Source organism: Macaca fascicularis, chromosome 16, assembly GCF_037993035.2.
Source record: "Macaca fascicularis isolate 582-1 chromosome 16, T2T-MFA8v1.1".
Taxonomy (NCBI): Eukaryota; Metazoa; Chordata; class Mammalia; order Primates; family Cercopithecidae; genus Macaca; species Macaca fascicularis.
Genome location: NC_088390.1, coordinates 8,305,001 through 8,324,660, shown reverse-complemented (window position 1 = coordinate 8,324,660; position 19,660 = coordinate 8,305,001). Strand labels below are relative to the sequence as shown.

Here is a 19,660-nt window from a genome sequence, read left to right as displayed (position 1 = left end):
TAGCCGGGCGTGGTGGCAGGTGCCTGTAATCCTAGCTACTCAGGAGGCTGAGGCCGGAGAATCGCTTTAACCTGGGAGGCGGGGGTTGCAGTGAGCCGAGATCGCGCCACTGCACTCCAGCCTGGGCGACAGAGCCAGGCTTCGTCTTAAAAAAAAAAAAAAAAAAAAAAAAAAGAGAAAAGAGACAGGGGTATCGGGAGTTGGGATGGTGCACCGAGGCGCCTCGCAGTCTCCAGGGTGCGAGGTGGTAAGCAGCGAGAAGGAGCTGGAGGTGGCGACGAGACCCGCCCACCGGTGACGTCACCGAGGGCCCCCCCCCCCCACGAGCATCCGCACCTCCCGGAGGCGGAGCTCCGGCGCATCATGGCGGTTGGCTGGGCTCAGGTCTCTTCCTCTGTGAGTGCTGCTATTCGTCCCTTGTTCCTTTTTTCTTGTTTGTCACAGATATTCTTTTTCTTCCTATTTCCTTTGCCTTGTCTCTGTGGGCTCGCTGGCCGCGTCCGGACCATGGGTGAGGGGGTTGTGAGTCGGTCGGCTCCTACCTCTTACTGGTTCTGCGAATGTTTATTCCCTCATGCACGCGGCGCCCACTGTGAGCCTTAAACTGGCCTCCGTGCACTCTCTAGGGTTTAAGCCCGGTGGGAAACCAGGAGCAGGTTAATGGGGTAACTGTGGGGCTGTGGGTTCCTGGAGAAGACCCTTGACGGAGCTGTAGGGGAAAAGGGCAATCATAATAAGAAAAAGCGTCTGAGACCCGAAGTGCGTGTAGAAGGCAAAAAGCGCCAAAAGGGGCCGGGTGTAGTGGCACACGCCTATAATCCCGGCACTTTGGGAGGCCGAGGCGGGCGAATCACTTGAGGTCAGGAGTTGGCGACCAGCCTGACCAACATGGTGAAACCCCATCTCTACTAAAAATACAAAAAATAGCCGGGCGTGGTGGCGCGCACCTGTAATCCCAGCTACTTAGAAGGCTGAGGCAGGAGAATCGCTTGAGCCTGGGAGACGGAGGTTACAGTGAGCTGAGATTGTGCCACTGCACTCCAGCCTGGGCAACAAAGCGAGACTCCGACAAAAAAAAAAAAAAAAGCGCCGGAAGGGGTTTCAGGACGGAAGCAGATACATGTTCAAAGGCAGGAGGATAGAGCAGGTGTCTGAAAAACTCAAAAGTTCAATTGAATGGTGGTGGAGGGGTCAGAACTGACAGTGTTCTACCTCTTGCTGAGCAACGACTTTAACATGAAGGTTGGGTGTGGTGGCACACGCCTGTAATCCCAGCTGTAATCCCAGCTGCTGGGGAAGCTGAGGCTGGAGAATCGCTTGACCCTGGGAAGTGGAGGTTGCAGTGAGCCGAGATCGCGCCACTGCACTCTAGCCTGGACGGCAGAGCCAGACTCCATCTCAAATAAATAAATAAATAAATAAATAAATAAATAAAAAGATGTTAAGAAAATACAATCTAAAGGATTGGGTTTGGGTTTTTTTTTTTTTTTTTTTTTTTTTTTGAGAGACGGAGTCTAGCTTTGTCACCAGGCTGGAGTGCAATGAGGCGATCTCGGCTCACTGCAACCTCTGCCTCCCAGGTTCAAGCGATTCTCCTGCCTCAGCCTCCCAGCTGGGATTACAGGCATATAGACACGTGCCGCCATGCTCAGCTAATTTTTATTATTTTTTTTTTTTAGTAGAGACGGGGTTTCACCATGTTAGCCAGGATGGTCTTGATCTCCTGACCTCGTGATCTGCCCGCCTCGGCCTCCCAGAATGCTGGGATTACAGGCGTGAGCTACCGCACCTAGCCAGGACTGGGACTTATGTAGGGAAAGGAAGGAGTTAAGGAGGACACCTAGGTTTCAGGATAGAAGAACTATTTGGTTAAGGGTACTGTTTGCTAAGTTAGTGAACATAACACCAGAAGAGTTGTAGATAAGGAGAGGGTTTTGTGAAAGGTTCAGTATTGGGCATGTGTGCTGCCTGTGGGTTGGCCATGGAGAGTCTGGCAGATGGATAAGACTAAAGCTCAGGAATGAGTTCTCAGCTAAAGTAGACATGCAGGAACAATCATCATCTGGCCATGGCTGTTAAACCCATGCAGTGGTTGAGATAATTGTGGGAAAGCATATTGTGTTCTTAAACTTCAGCCTGTATTAATCTGGGTCTTCCTCCCTCTTTTTTTTTTTTTTTTTTGAGACAAGGTCTTAACTCTGTCACCCAGGCTAGAGTGCAGTGGCACCATCACTGCTCACTGCAGCCTCAACCTCCCTGGGCTCAAGCAATCCTCCCACCTCAGCCTCCCAAGTAGCTGGGACTACTGGCTGTGCTACCACGCCCAGCTAACCCGGCTAATTTTGAATTGTTTTAGAGTTTCACCATGTTGCCCAGGCTGGTCTCAACCTTGCCAGGCTCAGGTGATCCTCTCACCTCAGCCTCCTGAGTGGCTGGGACTACAGGCACGAGCCAGCATGCCCAGCTAATTTTTCTGTTTTTTGTAGAGACGGGTCTTTGCCTTGTTGCCCAGGTTAGTGGTGAACTCCTGGGCTCAAGCGATCTACCTTGGCCCCGCAAAGTGCTGGGATTACAGGCGAGAGCCACCACATCCAGTCTGCTCCATTTTTACTCAGTAGATGAAAACATGAATTTACCTTTTTAACAAAACTTAGGTAATTTCACCTTATGGCCATGAGATCACTTTGAGAGACAGTAGTATTCAGTGCACCAAGCAAAGGACAGGCCATCCAAGAAACGGAACTACAAAAGAATACTGGGAGAGGAAGACAAAAAGCGTGAGAGTCGGAACTTTGATGATGCTGGTGAGGCAACTCTGAATGGTGATTTGGTCTAATTTCTACAACTCTGACCTTGAATGAGTGTTTGGCTGAGGTGGGCTGAAGGTCAGTTGTAGGACTGTCCATAAGGATGTTAAAGACATCTAAAACTTGAAGCCTTGTTTTTTTTTCCTTTTAACTTTTATTTTAGATTCGGGGGACATGCGCAGGTTTATTATGTAGGTAGCCTCATGTCACGGGGGTTTGGTATAGAGATTATTTTGTCACCCCTATACTAAGCATAGTACTTGATGGGTATTTTTTCCGATCTGTCTCTTCCCACCCTCAAGTAGGCCCCAGTGTCTGTTATTTCCCTCTTTGTGTTCATGTGTTCTTGTTATTTAGCTCCCAGTTATAAGTGGGAACAAACATGCAGTATTTGGTTTTGTGTTCTTGGGTTAGTTTGCCAAGGATGATGGTCTCCAACTGTATCCATGTTGTAGCAGAGGACATGATCTCATTCTTTTTTATGGCTGCATAGTATTCCATGGTATATATGTACCACATTTTCTTTATCCAGTCTACTGTTGATGGGCATTTAGGTTAAGACTGGCTTTTCTAGCTCTTTTCAAGCTCCTTAAGATTAGAAGAATGTGAAGGGCAGGGCTGGGCGCGGTGGCTCACGTGTGTAATCCTAGCACTTTGGGAGGCTGAGGTGGGCAGATCACTTGAGTTCAGGAGTTCGAAAGCAGCCTGGCCAACATGGTGAAACTTCGTCTCTACTAAAAATATAAAACATTAGCTGGGCATGGTGGTGGACGCCTGTAATGCCAGCCACTTGGGAGGCTGAGACAGGAGAATCACTTGAACCCGGGAGGCGGAGATTGCAGTGAGCCGAGATCGCGCCACAGCACTCCAACCTGGGCGACAGACCAAGACTCCATCTCAAAAAAAAAAAAAAAGAAAGAATGTGAAAGATTGACCAGGATGTTAGTATATGAACCTTGGAGGACCAGGGAAGGAGCTGTAATGGCTTAGAAGTAGCATTAAGGGAGAAGGATAAAGGACCTACTGCCAAGTGTGTTAAAGCTGCCTGGCACTGGGAGGAGGCCAAACTGGTCCTTTTTCCTAAAGTTATCTACATATAATGGCAACTATGTGTCCAGAATCTGTGTCAGGTATACAAAGATAGTCTGTATCCTCCTCAGGAAGCCCACACCTTTGCTGAAAAGACAACAGGAGGCCGGGCGCGGTGGCTCACGCCTGTAATCCCTGCACTTTGGGAGGCCGAGATGGGCGGATCACGAGGTCAGGAGATCGAGACCATCCTGGCTAACACGGTGAAACCCCGTCTCTACTAAAATACAAAAAAAAAAAATTAGCCGGGCGCGGTGGCGGGCGCCTGTAGTCCCAGCTACTCGGGAGGCTGAGGCAGGAGAATGGCGCGAACCCGGGAGGCGGAGCTTGCAGTGAGCCGAGATGGTGCCACTGCACTCCAGCCTGGGCGACAGAGTGAAGACTCCGCCTCAAAAAAAAAAAAAAAAAAAAAAAGACAACAGGAAACAAATCAAGTGAGGTTGTATCTTGCATATATTTAGCTTGTGGGAAATGCATATATTTGAATAAAAAATGATTAAAAATTATACTCTGCCTATATCCTTTTTATGTACTGTCCACTATTAGGCACTTATACATAGTATGGCACTATGTCCTATTCATTTTTGGTTTTGGTTTTTTTGAGACAGTGTCTCGCTTTGTCACCCAGGCCAGACTGCAGTGGCGCCATCCGGGTTCACTGAAGTTTCAACCGCTCCAGGCTCAGGTGATCCTCGCACCTCAGCCTCCCGAGTAGCTGGAAACACAGGTGTGTGCCACCACACCTGGCTTTTTGTATTTTTGTAGAGATGTGATTTCGCCATGTTGTCCAGGCTGTTCTTGAACTCCTGGACTCGAGCAATCCACCCGCCTTAGCCTCCCAACGTGCTGGGATTACAAGCAGGAGCCACTGCACCTAGCCTGTCCTCTTCTTTATGAACAATTTAAAGGATTGTTCAACAATGTTTTTGTCCATTCTCGCTTTTCAACATACTGACTTTAGAACCAGATTCCATGTAAGATGGGATGAGTACAAGTTTATTAGAGAAAGGGGCAAGACCAAAACTGGATGGCCAGCTATCTATGGTATGGCTGGACTAAGACTTTTAAGGTTTCTTCAAGTTCTAAACTCCTTTACTTTTGATCTTCATTTCATGTGCCCTCTGGATATACTTTTCTTTTTCTTTTTGAGACGGAGTTTCGCTCTTGTTGCCCAGGCTGGAGTGCAATGGCTCAATCTTGGCTCACCACAACCTCTGCTTCCCAGGTTCAAGCAATTCTCCTGTCCCAGCCTCCCAAGTAGCTGGGATTACAGGTGTGCACCACCACCCCTGGCTAATTTTGTGTTTTTAGTAGAGACAGGGTTTCACCGTGTTGGTCAGGCTGGTCTTGAACTCCCAACCTCAGGTGATCTGCCTGCCTCAGCCTCCCAAAGTGCTGGGATTACAGGCGTGAGCCACTGCACCCGGCCTGGATATTTTTTTCTAGTCCTTTATTCTTCCCAAGTTTCCTTGGTGGGCCGGATAGTCAAGAGGATTTAACTAAATTCACCTTCCTCAGGAACAAGCCTGGCTTGAGGATGCTCAGGTCTTCATCCAAAAGACCCTGTGTCCAGCTGTCAAGCAGCCTCATGTCCAGTTGACTCCATTGGTAATTGATTGTGTGAAGACTGTCTGGTTGTCCCAGGGAAGGAATCAAGGTTCTACGCTGCCCCTCAGCTATAGGTAAGGACAGGTGGCGGTTGTGGGGGCTGGGCAGGGGCGGGTACTGAATTCATGATTGAAAATTAAGGTTCTATAGTTAGAAAAAGGGCAAGTGAGAGACAGCAGAGGACAAGGTAGTCTAAACATACCGCTTCTGCAGAGCTTTTCTGTTCTAACACTATCAAGCTTTCCTTTTCCTAAAGTTCTCCCGAATTGGCTTAAGATTAAAGAAAAGGAGAAGAAGAGGCGAAGAGAGAGGAAAATTTAGAAAAAGAACTCTCAAAGTGGGGAAAGAGGCTAGCATTATCTTTATTTTGTGTATTAGGAAACAAAGATACAGAGAGCTGTTTGACATTACCAAGTGCAGATCATTGTGTTTAAGATGTGAGTTTTAGGGCTTCCGAGGGGGGTGTGTGTGTGTGTGTGTGTGTGTGTGTGTGTATATATGTGTGTATATTTATGTATATATACGTATATCTACATATTACGTATACATATATGTACACATTACGTATATATACATATGTGTATATATACGTAATGTGTAGATATACGTATATATACACATTTTTTTTTCTACACTATCATTTCCAAAAGTGTTCTAGGCAATGTTAGTAAAGCACAATAAAAGGGGTTCATAGCTAAGTAAGTGTGAGGGAAATTGAATATGATAAAACTTCGCTGGGAGAGTCATAGGGTTTATTAACATATTAGAGACTATGACAAGTCCTGCAAAAGAAGCCTATTTATTGCCTCATAGAAGTAATCACTATCGGCCAGGCACAGTGGCTCACACCTGTAATCCCAACACTTCCGGAGGCCGAGGCGGGTGGATCACCTGAGGTCAGCAGTTCGAGACCAGCCTGGCCAACATGGTGGAACACTGTCTGTACTAAAAAAAAATACAAAAATTAGCCGGGCATGGTGGTGTTTGCCTGTAAAATCCCCAACTACTCGGGAGGCTGAGGCAGGAGAATCGCTTGAACCCGGGAGGCAGAGGTTGCAGTGAGCCGAGATCGCACCATGGCACTGCAGCTGGGCGACAAGAATGAAACTCCATATAAAAAAAAAAAAGTATCACTATCTTGTAGATGGGATATATTATTCCAATAAATATGTTAATATTTTTACTACACATGCATCTATCCTTAAGCAATATAATGTAGAGTTTTGCACACATGTAGACCTTAAATAAATGGTACCATACCCTATTTAAATACCCTCTGCAATTTGTTTTTCTTTTTTTTTTTTTTTTGAGATAGGGTCTCGCTCTGTCCCCCAGGCTCTAGTGCAGTGGTGCAAACATGGCTCACAGCCTTTACCTCCTGGGCTCAAGCAGTTCTCCTGCCTCAGCCTCCCATATAACTAGGACCACAGGTACATGCCACATTGGTCTTGAACCCCTAGGCTCAAGCAGTCCTCCTACTGTGGTCTCCCAGGGTATTATAGGCATGAGCCACTGTGCCTGGCTTGCTTTTTTTTTTTTTTTTTTTTTTTTTTTTTTTTTTAAGACGGAGTCTCATTCTGTTGCCCAGGCCGGAGTGCAGTGGCACGATCTCGGCCCACTGCAACCTCTGCCTCCTGGGTTCCAGTGATTATCCTGCCTCTTGAGTAGCTGGAACTATGCGCCACCATACCAGCTAATTTTTGTTTGTTTGTTTGTTTTTCACTCTTCCAATCAGTTTTTATTAGCAGGTAAGAGATGATTTAGGATCCCAGGGTGGGGGTCACTGGGTACTAGGTCCCCCTTCTCCATCCTGGGAGAAGGACGGAGAACAGAGGAGAGGGATGTGCAGCCAGTTCAGATCTTCCCAGGAAACGTGCCTTCAGCCCGTTGGTCGTCCCAGTCTATGACCCAGGATGTGGGGCAGAGGGACTGGTACACACACTGGTACCATTCGCACACAGAGATAGCGCCTCCTTTAGCGGTCATTGCCTTCTGACAGTGGTGGAAGTCCAAGTAGTTCTGCCAGCAGTTCCTGGTCTGGTTCTGGTTGGGGAAGCGGCTGTCAAAAGGGGCAGTCTTATAGTTCTTGCTTTTGGTCTCAATGTCTTCTTCCGCCATGGTGCTGAATCCTAAAGGCACCCCAGATGCAACTTAATTTTTGTATTTTTTAGTAGAGACAGGGTTTCACCACATTGACCATGCTGGTCTCGAATTCCTGACCTCAGGTGATCCCCCATCTCGGTCTTCCAGAGTGCTGGGATTATAGGTGTGAACCATTGCACCGAGCCCCTATTTGCTTTTTGTGCTTAACATTATACTTCTTTTTTTGTTTGTGGTTGTTTGTTTGTTTTTTGTTTCTTGAGACGGAGTCTCACCCTGTCACCCAGGCTGGAGTGCAATGGCATCATCTCAGCTCACCGCAAGTTCCACTTCCCAGGTTCAAGTGATTCTTCTGTCTCAGCCTTCTAAGATGCTGGGATTACAGATGTCTGACATCACACCTGGCTAATTTTTGTATTTTTGCAGAGATGGGGTTTCGCCATGTTGGCCAGGCTGGTCTCGAACTACTGACCTCAGGTGATCTGCCCACCTCAGCCTCCCAAAGTGCTGGGATTATAGGCATGAGCCACCGTGCCTGGCCGATAGTGTATATGCATATCTTGAGCCTGTGTTTACCTTGGTTAAAAATTATTTTTATTTATTTTTGCCTATTTGGTAGGTATTAAATGATATTTTTGTTTTGTTAATTCCAAAGTAATTTTTTTTTTTGAGACGGAGTTTTGCTCTTGTGGCCCAGGCTGGAGTGCAGTGTCGCGATCTCTGCTCACTGCAACCTCTGCCTCCCAGATTCAAGCAATTCTCCTGCCTCACCCTTCCAAGTAGCTGGGATTACAGGCGCTTGCCACCATGCCTGGCTAATTTTGTATTTTTGGTAGAGTTGGTGTTTCACCATGTTGGCCAGCCTGGTCTCAAACTCCTAACCTCAGGTGATCCTTCCTCCTCGGCCTCCCAGAGTGCTGGGATTACAGGCATGAGCCACTGTGCTTGGCCTAATTCCAAAGTAATTTCTGAGGGTGCTTGTACACGGGTTATGTTTTTTCCTTTTTATCATTTTATTTCACTGGACTGTTTTTCCTTTCTTTTCCTATAATTCTTGTCCACGTCCGTAACACTTAAGATTACTTTTTTTGACTGGGTGCAGTGGCTCACACCTGTAATTCTAGCGCTTTGGGAGACTGAGATGGGCAGATCACGAGGTCAGGAGTTTGAGACCAGCCTGGCCAGCATGGTGAAACCTCGTCTACTGAAAATACAAAAAATTAGCCAGGCATGGTGGTAGGTGCCTGTAATCCCAGCTTCTTGGGATGCTGAGGCAGGAGAATTGCTTGAACCCAGGAGATGGAGGTTGCAGTGAGCCGAGATCACGCCACTACACTCCAGCCTGGGCGACATAGCGAGACTCTGTCTCAAAAAAAAAAAAAAAAAAAAAAAAAAAGAGACAGTTCTCTCTGGTTGCTTTTTCTTGGGACTTCAGATAAGTAGGAAAACACAGAGAAAGAACATGGACTTTTGAATGAGACACGCCTGGCTTTGCCACCCATGCCTCTGTGTACTAAGCCTCTGACTTTCTCCATTGATGATGTTTACAGAGTTTTGGGGAGAAGGACATTCAATATTGAGCCTGACCAGACTCAGTATAGTATAGTGTGCATGGCAGGGGCCAACATGTGTTAGTTTCTGTCTTTGCCCTGTGTCTTCTCCAAATCCATTAGGGAAAGAGACCAGATGCAGAAGGGGAGTGGCCTTCTAGAACAGCATTCTCTCTCCCTTTTTTTTTTTTTTTTGTTTTTGTGACAGAGTCTCGCTCTATCGCCCAGGCTGGAGTGCAGTGGTGCGATCTCCGCTCACTGCAAGCTCCGCCGCCTCCCGGGTTCACGCCATTCTCCTGCCTCAGCCTCCCTAGAAACTGAGACTACAGGCGCCCGCCACCACACCCAGCTAATTTTTTTGTATTTTAGTAGAGACGGGGTTTCACCATGTTCGCCAGGATGGTCTCGATCTCCTGACCTCATGATCTGCCCACCTCGGCCTCCCGAAGTGCTGGGATTACAGGCATGAGCCACCGCGCCTGGCCCATTCTCTCTCTTTAATACTCATTTGTGCATAATGTTCTTGAGTCCGACAGGGAGGATTAATTGTGATGTTTTATAACTCGATCCTTTTCATTTCCACTGAAAAAAAGTCATGGGGGCCGGGCACAGTGGCTCATGCCTGTAATCCCAGCACTTTGGGAGGCTGAGGCAGATGGATCACCTGAGGTCAGGAGTTCAAGACCAGCCTGGCCAACATGGTGAAACCCTGTCTGGAGAGGGTTCAAGATTTCGGTCTTGATTTCCCTCCAGCCTGGGCGAAAGGGTGAGACTCTGTCTCAAAAAAAAAAAAAAAAATCAGGGGAATGCAAGCGAGAATAATGGTATTATAGAAAGGTGAATTTATCACAAATTTGATAATTTAACTATTATTTGTATCACATCCAACACCTACATCTCAGCCTCATCTTCCCCCCTAGTCTCTAGTACTGTGCTATTCTAGACTAGAAAGGAACTTGGCTGGCGTCATTGTAGTTGGACCCTTAGATGCTTAAGCGGTCCCATTAAGTTCTCTCTGGAGCTAAGAGCTGAGATGCTTTCAAGAGAATTGCCTTTGTTATTTACAAAGTGTTCTCCCCACACATTCATTTCCTCAGGCCGCTCATGCATTCCTATTTCATTTCTCTGGGTCCTCTCCCTGGCACCATCTTGTTGAAGATATTGTTCAGCACAAAATTGGACTCAGATCCCATCCTTATTTTCTCTTTCCTTTTTTTTTTTGAGACAGAGTCTCACTCTGTTGCCCAAGCTGGAGTGCAATGGCATGATCTTGGCTCACTGCAACCTCCATCTCCTGGGTTCAAGCAATTCTCCTGCCTCAGCATCCCAAGAAGCTGGGGTTACAGGTGCCCACCACCATGCCCAGCTAATTTTTTGTATTTTTAGTAGAGATGGGGTTTCACTATGTTGGCCAAGCTGGTCTCAAACTCCTGACCTCAGGTAATCCACCCGCCTCGGCCTCTCCAAGTGCTAGGATTACAGGTGCAAGCCACTGTGCCAACCTGCATCCTTATTTTCTTAGGCCTTTAGCCCCAGGTTTTACCCCTTTAATCAAACTCACCTCTTAGTCCATGTTCCCCTGCAACCTTTCCTTGGGCTCTTGAGGGTTTGTCAGGGTTGAGGGTTACCTACTAGGCTTGGACCTGTCTTTGCAGGACCTCTGTTCCCTTCACTCTACAGCTTCGTCTCAGTACAGGACCTCAAGACTCACCAGCATCTCCCATGCTGTAGCCATCTGTCCTGGAGCAGTACTGCATACCAGGCCTGGGCCCAAGAGGCTGGACCAAATGGGAACCCCCTGCCCCGAGAGCAGCTGTTGCTTTTAGGGACACTAACAGACCTACCAGGGGACTTGGAACAAGAGTGCAGGAACGGAAGCCTCTATGTGAGAGATAACACTGGCGTCCTGAGCTGTGAGGTGAGTGGAAGGTGGAGGTCACATGCCTCAGATCCTGACAAGAATGGTGTCCAAGGATCAAGACAATTAAGTCTCTGAGGAAACAGGCGGGGAGGTGGGTGGATAGGGTGCTAAGGTCCTGATTAACCCTTGCTCTTGGTCTTTTTTAGCTCATCGACCTGGACCTTTCTTGGTTGGGTCATCTTTTTCTGTTCCCCCATTGGAGTTACCTCCCTCCTGCCAGGTGGAATTCCTCAGGGGAGGGGCACTTGGAGCTGTGGGATGCCCCTGTGCCAGTGTTTCCTTTGACCGTCAGTCCTGGCCCGCTCACTCCTATCCCTGTCCTCTACCCAGAGAGTGCTTCCCGCCTGCTCAGGCTCAGGTAAGTTCCCCCTCTAGGCATGACGGGGACACTGTGAAATCGGAGGCTGATGTTGGGTCAGTGGAGGGAGAGAAAGAAGGGCATTGATAGTAATATAGACGGAATGTTCCAAATCAAGGGAATGGTGAGCTTTGAATGTTAAGAAGGTAAAGAGAAGGTTTTTCAAGGGATCTGTGCCTTATCTAATGGGGGCAAGAGAATTTTGAAGGTTTTTAGCATACCTAGCTTTGGGCTGTGGACATTTTATATCACTACCAGGTTATTCTTTACTGTGGAAGGGACAGCACTTATAGGGAAAAAGAAGAGAAATAAAGATGACTGCTGCTTTTTTTTTTCTTTTTTTGAGATGGAGTTTCACTCTTGCCGCCCAGGCTGGAGTTCAATGGCGTGATCTCAGCTCACTGCAACCTCTGCCTTCCAGGTTCAAGTGATTCTCCTCCCTCAGCCTCCTGAGTAGCTGGGATTACAGGGCTTTTTCTTCCTTCTTAGAAACAAGCTCAGAGGTGTGCAGCGAAACCTGGCTGGGAATCTGGTTCGACTGAGTGCTCTGGTGAAAAGTAAGCAGAAAGCTTACTTCATCCTGTCTCTTGGTAGATCACCCCCAGCTGTCACCCACGTGTCTGTCATCGTGCAGGTGAGGATTGGGGTCATTTCAGCCATGGAAGTGGGGGAGGGTGTTAGAACTTTCAATAGGAAAGATAACATCGTAGGAGAAGCCATGTAGGAAAGGAGGACAGCTGGGGAAAGCTGTTTTCTGGAGTAGCGCTGTTGGGAGAAGGTTCCAGGAAATGTTTGTGCATAGAGGAAATAGACTCTCCGCTTTGCAGTTCACTTGAGCACACAGCTCTTAGATTGTATGTGACCTTTTAAAAAACTGCCACACTGACTTGTGGAAGATGACCAAAGAAATCGCTCATCTTAATACCATTGAGACATTGAATACAGGCATTAAAAAAAACAACAACTTGGTACTTACTGTTGACTCTTTTTGCATCAACTGGTACAATTTTATTTTCATAATTTCAGCTTTTAGACTCAGGTGCATGTGCTTGTTTATTAGCTGGGGATATTTTGTGATTCTGAGGTTTGGGGTATGATCCATCCTTTTACCCAGGTACTGAGCATAGTACCCAAGGTAGAAATTGTAAATCATTAATTTTTATTCTAACCATTGTTTTATGACATATAAGTATCTGAATAATGTTTCTTTTCTTTTTTATAAAAAAATTAAAAATATGTGTATTTTGTAGAAATAGGGTCTCGGTATGTTGGAGAAGAAGAGTTTATCATACTTCCCTTGATATCAGTCCCAATACTGGATACATATCTACTGAATACATATGGATTACATGAATGAATGTTGTTTGTGTGTTATGGGGTGGGATAGGGCACACTTTTCTCAATGGAATATGTATGTGTTTTGAAGGAAGTTTTAGGGATGGTTTATATGTTGGGGAAGTGGTTAGGAAATATTTGGCATCTCCTGTGAGAGGAGAGACGCTAAGATTTAGTTGGTAGACATAAGGAAGATAGAGAAGTAAGGAGAGATTCACAGGGGGCAGGTCTCTGAGTTCAAATCGTGAGGGAAAGGGACTCTGGCAGAGCGGCAGTGTTGGGGTCTCTTGTGCCACATTGCCTGTGTCTGCACAAGCCAGGTCCCTGCCCAGCTGGTGTGGCACAGAGCCCTTCGGCCTGGTACAGCCTATGTGCTGACAGAACTGCGAGTGTCCAAGATCCGTGGTCAGCGCCACCATGTTTGGATGACCAGTCAGTCCTCCCGTTTGTTGCTGCTGAAACCAGAATGTGTGCAGGAGCTGGAACTGGAGCTGGAAGGACCCCTCTTAGAGACTGATCCCAAACCACTCCCCATGCCCAGCGTTTCCGAGGACGAGAAGGATCCAAAAGGTCTTGTCCGGTATTCTAGACTCCTGTCCTATTCGGTGAGCACAGGGAGAGACCCTAGAGCTTGAGGGGCCGGAAATGGGGGTCTTCAAAGAGGAAGAAAATAGCGGTCAACTGGACCTCGGCCTGTTTGCAGGGAGCAGTGACTGGTGTGTTGAATGAGCCCGCTGGCGTCTATGAGCTGGATGGGCAGCTGGGGCTCTGCCTTGCCTACCAGCAGTTCCGTGGCCTCAGGCGGGTGATGCGACCAGGAGTGTGTCTGCAGGTATGTGAGATTAGGGCTGATAATGAAAAGAGACCTCTGCAGCTTCTCTTACCTTCATGGGCTCCTTTTCTGCAGCAGGGTGGTTATCTAGAAATACAGAAATAAAAAGTGTGTCTTGGGGGTCACTTTTGTTCAGGATAACTTGGACAGAAGTTTACATCAAAAAGGAGTAGAGTCTTGGGCACTGTGAGGAGGAGTTGTGGCCAGAGCATCTCCTTTACAGAAGGGCCTTTCACCTGGAGGAGGAGATGGCTGAAGCACAGGTCTGGGGCTGGGATGATCTCAGGCGACCTGGTGAGAAGCCTCAGCCATGTCTGTTCATCCTGGAGCCACCCAGCCCACAGCAAGACTGAGTGGAGTTCATGGGAGATGAAGGCTGACCGCAGTGGGCGTGGGTTGTAATGGAAAGCAAGGCCAGCCCACGTGGGAGAAATTGTTTTCCTTCTTCCTGGAACCCAGGCAGTGGCAAAGTGCAGTGAACATTTCCTGGGTTCATTGAGTTGGGGGCTTCATCTCTGCTTTTTCATTTTCTCTGCTTTCCCCCAGCTCCAGGATGTTCACCTGCTCCAGTCAGTGGGTGGGGGGACAAGAAGGCCAGTGCTCGCCCCCTGCCTCCGTGGCGCCGTTCTGCTTCAAAGCTTCTCTCGTCAGAAGCCTGGGACTCACTCATCCCGTCAAGCCTACGGGGCCTCCCTGTATGAGCAGTTGGTGTGGGAACGTCAGTTAGGACTTCCCCTCTACCTGTGGGCTACCAAGGCCCTGGAGGAGCTGGCCTGCAAGTGAGGAGGCTGAGGGCCCAGGGCGGGGAGGCAGGGGAGTAGCACACTTCCTTGGCAAGGAGAGCGGGATTCTTGAAGAGACAGGCTCTTCGGGGGAAGTGACTGCGCTGCTTTTCCTGGCCAAGGCTGTGTCCCCATGTGCTGAGACACCACCAGTTCCTGCAGCATTCCTCTCCTGGGAGCCCCGGCCTGGGACTGCAACTCCTGGCTCCTACCCTGGATCTTCTAGCTCCGCCAGGCAGCCCTGTTCGGAATCCGCACAGTGAGATCCTTGAAGAGCCACATCACTGTCCCCTCCAGAAAGTATGAGGATGTGGGGGAAGGATGGTGGCAGAACACCGGAGGACGCCTGGGGCCCACGGGACACACTCCCGGTTTTTCTTCCCTCCTTGACAGTACACTCGGCTGCAGACTCCCTCCTCCTTCCCCACTCTGGCCGCCCTGAAAGAGGAAGGACAGCGTAAGGCCTGGGCCTCCTTTGACCCTAAGGCCCTTCTGCCCCTCCCGGAGGCCTCGCACCTGTCCAGCTGCCAACTCAATCGCCGCCTGGCTTGGTCCTGGCTCTGTCTGCTGCCCTCTGCCTTCCACCCAGCCCAGGTAAGGGGGGCCCTTGCAGGACTCAGGGGACTTCCTTTTTTTGTCATCCTTATTGCCACTACCCTAGTCTCGGTTACTATCATTTTTTTGTCATTTTGACTACACTAGCCTTCTAAGCAGACCACTTCATCTGTTGTTGGCCCCTCCAGTTCATTCTCTCTGCAGCAACTAGAAAGGGGGGATATGCCAGGCACAGTGGCTCATGGCTGTAATCTCAACACTTTGGGAGGCTAAGGCATGAGGATCACTGGAGCCCAGGAGTTTGAGACCAGCCTGGGTAGAGACCTTGTTGCTACAAAAATTTTGTTTTAATTAGGTGTGGTGGCACGTGCCTATGGTCCCAGCTACTCAGGAGGCTGAGGTAGGACCGCTTGAGCCTGAGAAATCAAGGATATAGTGTAGCCAAGATCACACCACTGCACTCTAACCTGGGCAACAGAGCAAGACTCAGGAAAAAAAAGGAAGTCAAAAAAAAAGTGAAACTTGTATTACAGAACTCTCTTGTTTAAATCCTTTTTTTCGAGACAGGATCTTGCTCTGTAGCCCAGGCTAGAGTGCATTGGCACGATCATGGCTCATTGCAGCCTCGACCTCCCAGGTTCAAGTGATCCTCCCACCTCAGCCTCCCAAGTAGCTGAGACTACGGGCGTTCACCACCATCCCTGGCTAATTTTCTTTTTTAATTGTTTTGGAACAGGGTCTTGCTCTGTCACCCAGGCTAGAGTGCAATGGCTTTATCTTGGCTCACTGCAACCTTGCCTCCTGGGCTCAAGCAGTCCTCCCACCTCAGCCTCCCGAGTAGCTGGGACTGTGGGCATCCATTACCACGTCCAGCTAATTTTTGTGTTTTTGTAGAGATGGGATTTTGCCATGTTTCCCAGGCCGGTCTTGAATTCTTGGACTTGAGTGATCTGCCTGCCTCAGCCTCCCAAAGTGCTGGGATTACAGGCATGAGCCACTGCACCCAGCCTGGGTTAATTTTTACATTCTTTGATTTTTAGAGATGGGGTCTCTCTATGTTGCCAGGCTGATTTCCATCTCCTGAGCTCAAATGATCCTTCTGCCTTGGCCTCCCAAAGTGCTAGGATTACAGGTGTGAGCCACTGCGCCCAGCTTAAATTCTTTGCATGCCTCTCCCAGTGCATATAAAGTAAAATCAAACGTCTCATCGTGTCCTATGAGATCCCGCATGGCCTCTTACCTGTAACCTCTATTTGTACCCTTTCTCTTCTACAAAATGTGCGAATGCATGTGTGTTTTTTTATGTCTGTCTACCTCACTTGAATATAAGTTCTTTGGAATCAGAGACATGTCTTTTTTGTTCACTTTGTAGCTTTACCATGTAATACAGCATCTGGCAAATAGTAGATGCTCAGTATTTGCTGAATAAACATTTGGTAACTCAACCTTCATCTTCTTGCAGGTTTTACTTGGGGTTCTGGTAGCTTCATCTCATAAAGGTTGTCTGCAACTTCGGGACCAAAGTGGCTCCCTGCCCTGCCTGCTCCTGGCCAAGCACTCTCAACCCCTCAGTGACCCACGGCTGATAGGTTTGGAGTTCAGATGCGGAAAGAAGATGGTGGTGGGGTGGTGGTTCTCACAGCCAGGGGATCCTGGGAGGAAGAGTCTGCTGGGATTTACTAGAGATGCTGAAGTGACACATGTCAATCAACAACTTCTGGGAGACTGGTATGGCAGGCGGAGAGCAGGAGCAAGAGGACCCCTAGCCAGAATTTCCAGCACGCATTTCTCCACCATAGCTCCTAACACGCACTCCAGGATTACAACTGTGTCTCCTACATTCTTAGTTTGGAGAGAAGGTGTCACCCCTCTAAGGTGGGGGTCAGGTGTGGGCTTTCCTGTCATGTTAGGGCAGCAGCTCTGGCCTGGGATGGGCAGTGAGACCGGTAGGATGGTCTGCCTCGCAACCCACCCCACAGGTCTCCTTTCTTGTCAAGATAGAAAACTTTCTTCCTCTAGGCTGCCTGGTGAGGGCAGAGAGGTTTCAGTTGATCATAGAGAGGGACGTGAGAAGCAGCTTCCCTTCCTGGAAGGAGCTGAGCGTGCCAGGCTTCATCCAGAAGCAGCAGGCCAGGTTGGCTGCTTGGGGTTGTGGTTGTCCTGAGTCTGGGGGGAAGGAAGGGCCTGGTGAAAGGAGTGGGACTCTGGGGACCAAAATACCCAATGCCTGCATCACTAAGAAATCTATTTCTTGTCTCTCCCAACAGAGTCTATGTCCAGTTCTTTCTGGCTGATGCCCTGATCCTGCCTGTGCCCCGGCCCTCCCTTCATTCAGCAACACCCTCAATACCTCAGACAGATCCCACCAGCCCGGAGGGACCCCACCTAGGACAGAGCCGACTCTTCTTGCTCTGCCACAAGGAGGCCCTCATGAAGCGGAATTTTTGTGTCTCTCCAGGAGCAAGTCCAGAGGTGCCCAAGCCCACCCTCAGTTTCTGTGTGTTGGGGAGCTGGCTTGGGGGCACCCAGAGGAAGGAGGGGACTGGATGGGGGCTGCCCGAGCCCCAGGGAAATGACGACAAGGATCAGAAGGTAAACTGGGACTCCAGGTACCCAGGACCTGACCTGTGCCCTGAGTCTCTGGCTGGTACCCCAGCACTTTGCTCTCCATCCTCACAGGTTCACCTCATTTTCTTTGGCGCTTCAGTCCGCTGGTTTGAGTTCTTGCACCCGGGGCAAGTGTACCGACTCGTAGCTCCTGGACCCCCTGTGAGTGCTCTACTTCATCATTCCTTTCCCCAGAAAGCTTTTTAGGGGTTGGGGTCTAAAGAGGGCATGCCAGTGCCTGGTCACTCTCTAGGCCTTCTGGAAGAAGGCTGGACTTAGATATACCAGAAAGCCTGTGTGTGTTGACACACTTCCTTCTCCATGTTCCAGAAAGAACAAAATTGGGTCAGAATATTTTGTGAACCTCCCACTGGACTAGCACACACTCACAGACAGTCATCTTCCCATTTCTGTGCAGACACCAATGTTGTTTGAGAAGGATGGTTCATCCTGCATATCTCGGCGTCCTCTGGAGTTGGCTGCCTGTGCATCCTGCCTCACTGTCCAGGACAACTGGACTCTGGAGCTTGAAAGCTCCCAGGATATCCAAGATGTGCTGGATGCAAACAAGGCACTGCCTGAATCCTCACTGACCGACCTGCTCAGTGACAAGTAAATGTCCACCAAGCCCCTCTGGTTAATTTGGCCACTTTCTCTTCTCGCAAGCTACCTGGGTTTGGTGAAGACTTCATTTTCTTTTGCAGTAGGTATTTCTTTTGTTATTTTTTTTTTTGAGACAGAGTCTTGCTCTGTTGCCTAGGCCAGAGTGCAATGGCCTGATCTCAGCTCACTGAAACCTCTGCTTCCCCTGTTCAAAGGATTCTCCCACTTCAGCCTCCCAAGTAGCTAGGATTATAGGGGTGCACGCCACCACGCCCAGCTAATTTTTTTGTATTTTTAGTAGAGACAGGGTTTTGCCATGTTGGCCAGTCTGGTCTCAAGCTCCCACCTCAGTCTCCCAAGTGCTGGGATTTAGGGGCGTGAGCCACCTTGTGCGGGTTTCGAATGATCTGCCACAACCCTCTTTTTCCCATAAGCCCTTAGTGTGCAGTGTGGCGGAGCTCAGGGCTTTTCAGGACTTTATATATGAAATTCTAGCAGATACTTTAGTTCCATTTTCTGCCTTGGATCTGTCTCCACTCTGTGCTTTCTTATGCCTCCATTCACAGTGTATTTCCCTGACCTTCCAGTCTCACAGATTCCTTGGTGTCTTTCTCCGCTGAGATTTTGTCACGGACACTGTGTGAACCCCTTGTGGCCTCTCTCTGGATGAAGCTGGGTACTGAACCTTCCTTTGTGGGGAAAGTATGAAATAGAGTGATGGGCCTTTGTGGACTTCACAGATCCTACTAACACCCACCTTCCTTCTGTAGGGAACACGGGGGCCATGAGAAGGTGTGTGAAGCTAACCGTCGCTCTTGAGACTGCTGGCTGTGAATTCCCCCCTCACCTGGATGTATATATCGAAGACCCCCACTTGCCTCCCTCACTAGGGCTCCTTCCAGGAGCCCGGGTCCACTTTAGCCAGCTGGAGAAAAGGGTTTCCAGGTGAAGATGTGTAGTGTCACCTGCCTCCTCTTGCTACCGATGTAGCTCTCTGGAATGTTCATCTCTGCTTAACTTTGCTGCAGCGGCCCCTTTTCTTTCATACAGCTTTCCATATATCAGTCTGCCATTTGTGCCCAGTACCCTCATGAGGTATTGCAGTCTGCTCCTCCTCCTAGTCTTCCCCTAGCTTTGGTAGGGCCATGGCCAGGGTATGTCCCTCAGGGGGAGTGGCCAGTCTGTGGTGCTTGATCTCTGAGTCCCAGCTTCTACCCCAATTTGTCTTGTCTTCCTGGTCACTAACTATTCCTCTTCCACTTGCAGATCTCACAATGTTTATTGTTGTTTCCGGTCATCCACTTACGTGCAGGTCCTGAGTTTTCCCCCTGAGACCACCATCAGGTCAGTGCCCAGACCCCAACCCCTAAACTTCCTGGCTTCACATCTGCATCTCCCACATATCCCTGGTTCTGAAGATTTTGCCATCACTACAGTCTTCTCCAATCCCAACAAGATGTGTTGAGTCAGAGGAGCTCCTCTACCCCAAATAAAAAATGCTCTGTGCCTATCA

At 48.7% G+C, this 19,660-nt stretch overlaps 2 protein-coding genes across 45 annotated transcripts in view; one reads left to right on the top strand and one right to left on the bottom strand.

Annotated features, from left to right (window-relative positions):
• Positions 1 to 347: 347 nt before the first annotated feature.
• Positions 348 to 19,660, top strand: part of CTC1 (CST telomere replication complex component 1) — a 21,207-nt gene continuing 1,894 nt past the window's right edge. Inside the window, exons 1-19 of one of the 44 annotated variants that reach the window (XR_012425240.1) lie at positions 348 to 396; positions 2,655 to 2,804; positions 5,415 to 5,578; positions 10,835 to 11,072; positions 11,222 to 11,433; positions 11,923 to 12,067; positions 13,089 to 13,373; positions 13,472 to 13,600; positions 14,147 to 14,379; positions 14,505 to 14,682; positions 14,776 to 14,976; positions 16,400 to 16,526; positions 16,957 to 17,071; positions 17,205 to 17,529; positions 17,617 to 17,706; positions 17,963 to 18,156; positions 18,714 to 18,823; positions 18,918 to 19,092; positions 19,414 to 19,491. Coding sequence is in view for 13 of the 44 variants with exons in the window: in XM_045375361.3 (XP_045231296.2) it covers positions 364 to 396; positions 2,655 to 2,804; positions 5,415 to 5,578; positions 10,835 to 11,072; positions 11,222 to 11,433; positions 11,923 to 12,067; positions 13,089 to 13,373; positions 13,472 to 13,600; positions 14,147 to 14,379; positions 14,505 to 14,682; positions 14,776 to 14,976; positions 16,400 to 16,526; positions 16,957 to 17,071; positions 17,205 to 17,529; positions 17,617 to 17,706; positions 17,963 to 18,156; positions 18,735 to 18,823; positions 18,918 to 19,092; positions 19,414 to 19,491 (3,161 nt within the window). In the remaining 31 variants the exon portion in view is untranslated. Of the gene's footprint in view, positions 397 to 2,654; positions 2,805 to 5,414; positions 5,579 to 10,809; positions 11,073 to 11,221; positions 11,434 to 11,922; positions 12,068 to 13,088; positions 13,374 to 13,471; positions 13,601 to 14,146; positions 14,380 to 14,504; positions 14,683 to 14,775; positions 14,977 to 15,977; positions 16,070 to 16,399; positions 17,072 to 17,204; positions 17,530 to 17,616; positions 17,707 to 17,962; positions 18,248 to 18,713; positions 18,824 to 18,917; positions 19,093 to 19,413; positions 19,492 to 19,660 lie in introns of those variants that run through there. The other 43 variants (XR_012425246.1, XR_012425247.1, XM_045375362.3 and 40 more) reach the window with 43 other exon arrangements.
• LOC102121560 (cytochrome c oxidase subunit 6B1-like) lies at positions 7,357 to 7,657 on the bottom strand. Its single transcript, XM_045375363.2, has one exon. It carries the CDS (start codon positions 7,620 to 7,622, stop codon positions 7,359 to 7,361), a length of 264 nt encoding a protein of 87 aa, XP_045231298.1. The 5' UTR covers positions 7,623 to 7,657; the 3' UTR covers positions 7,357 to 7,358.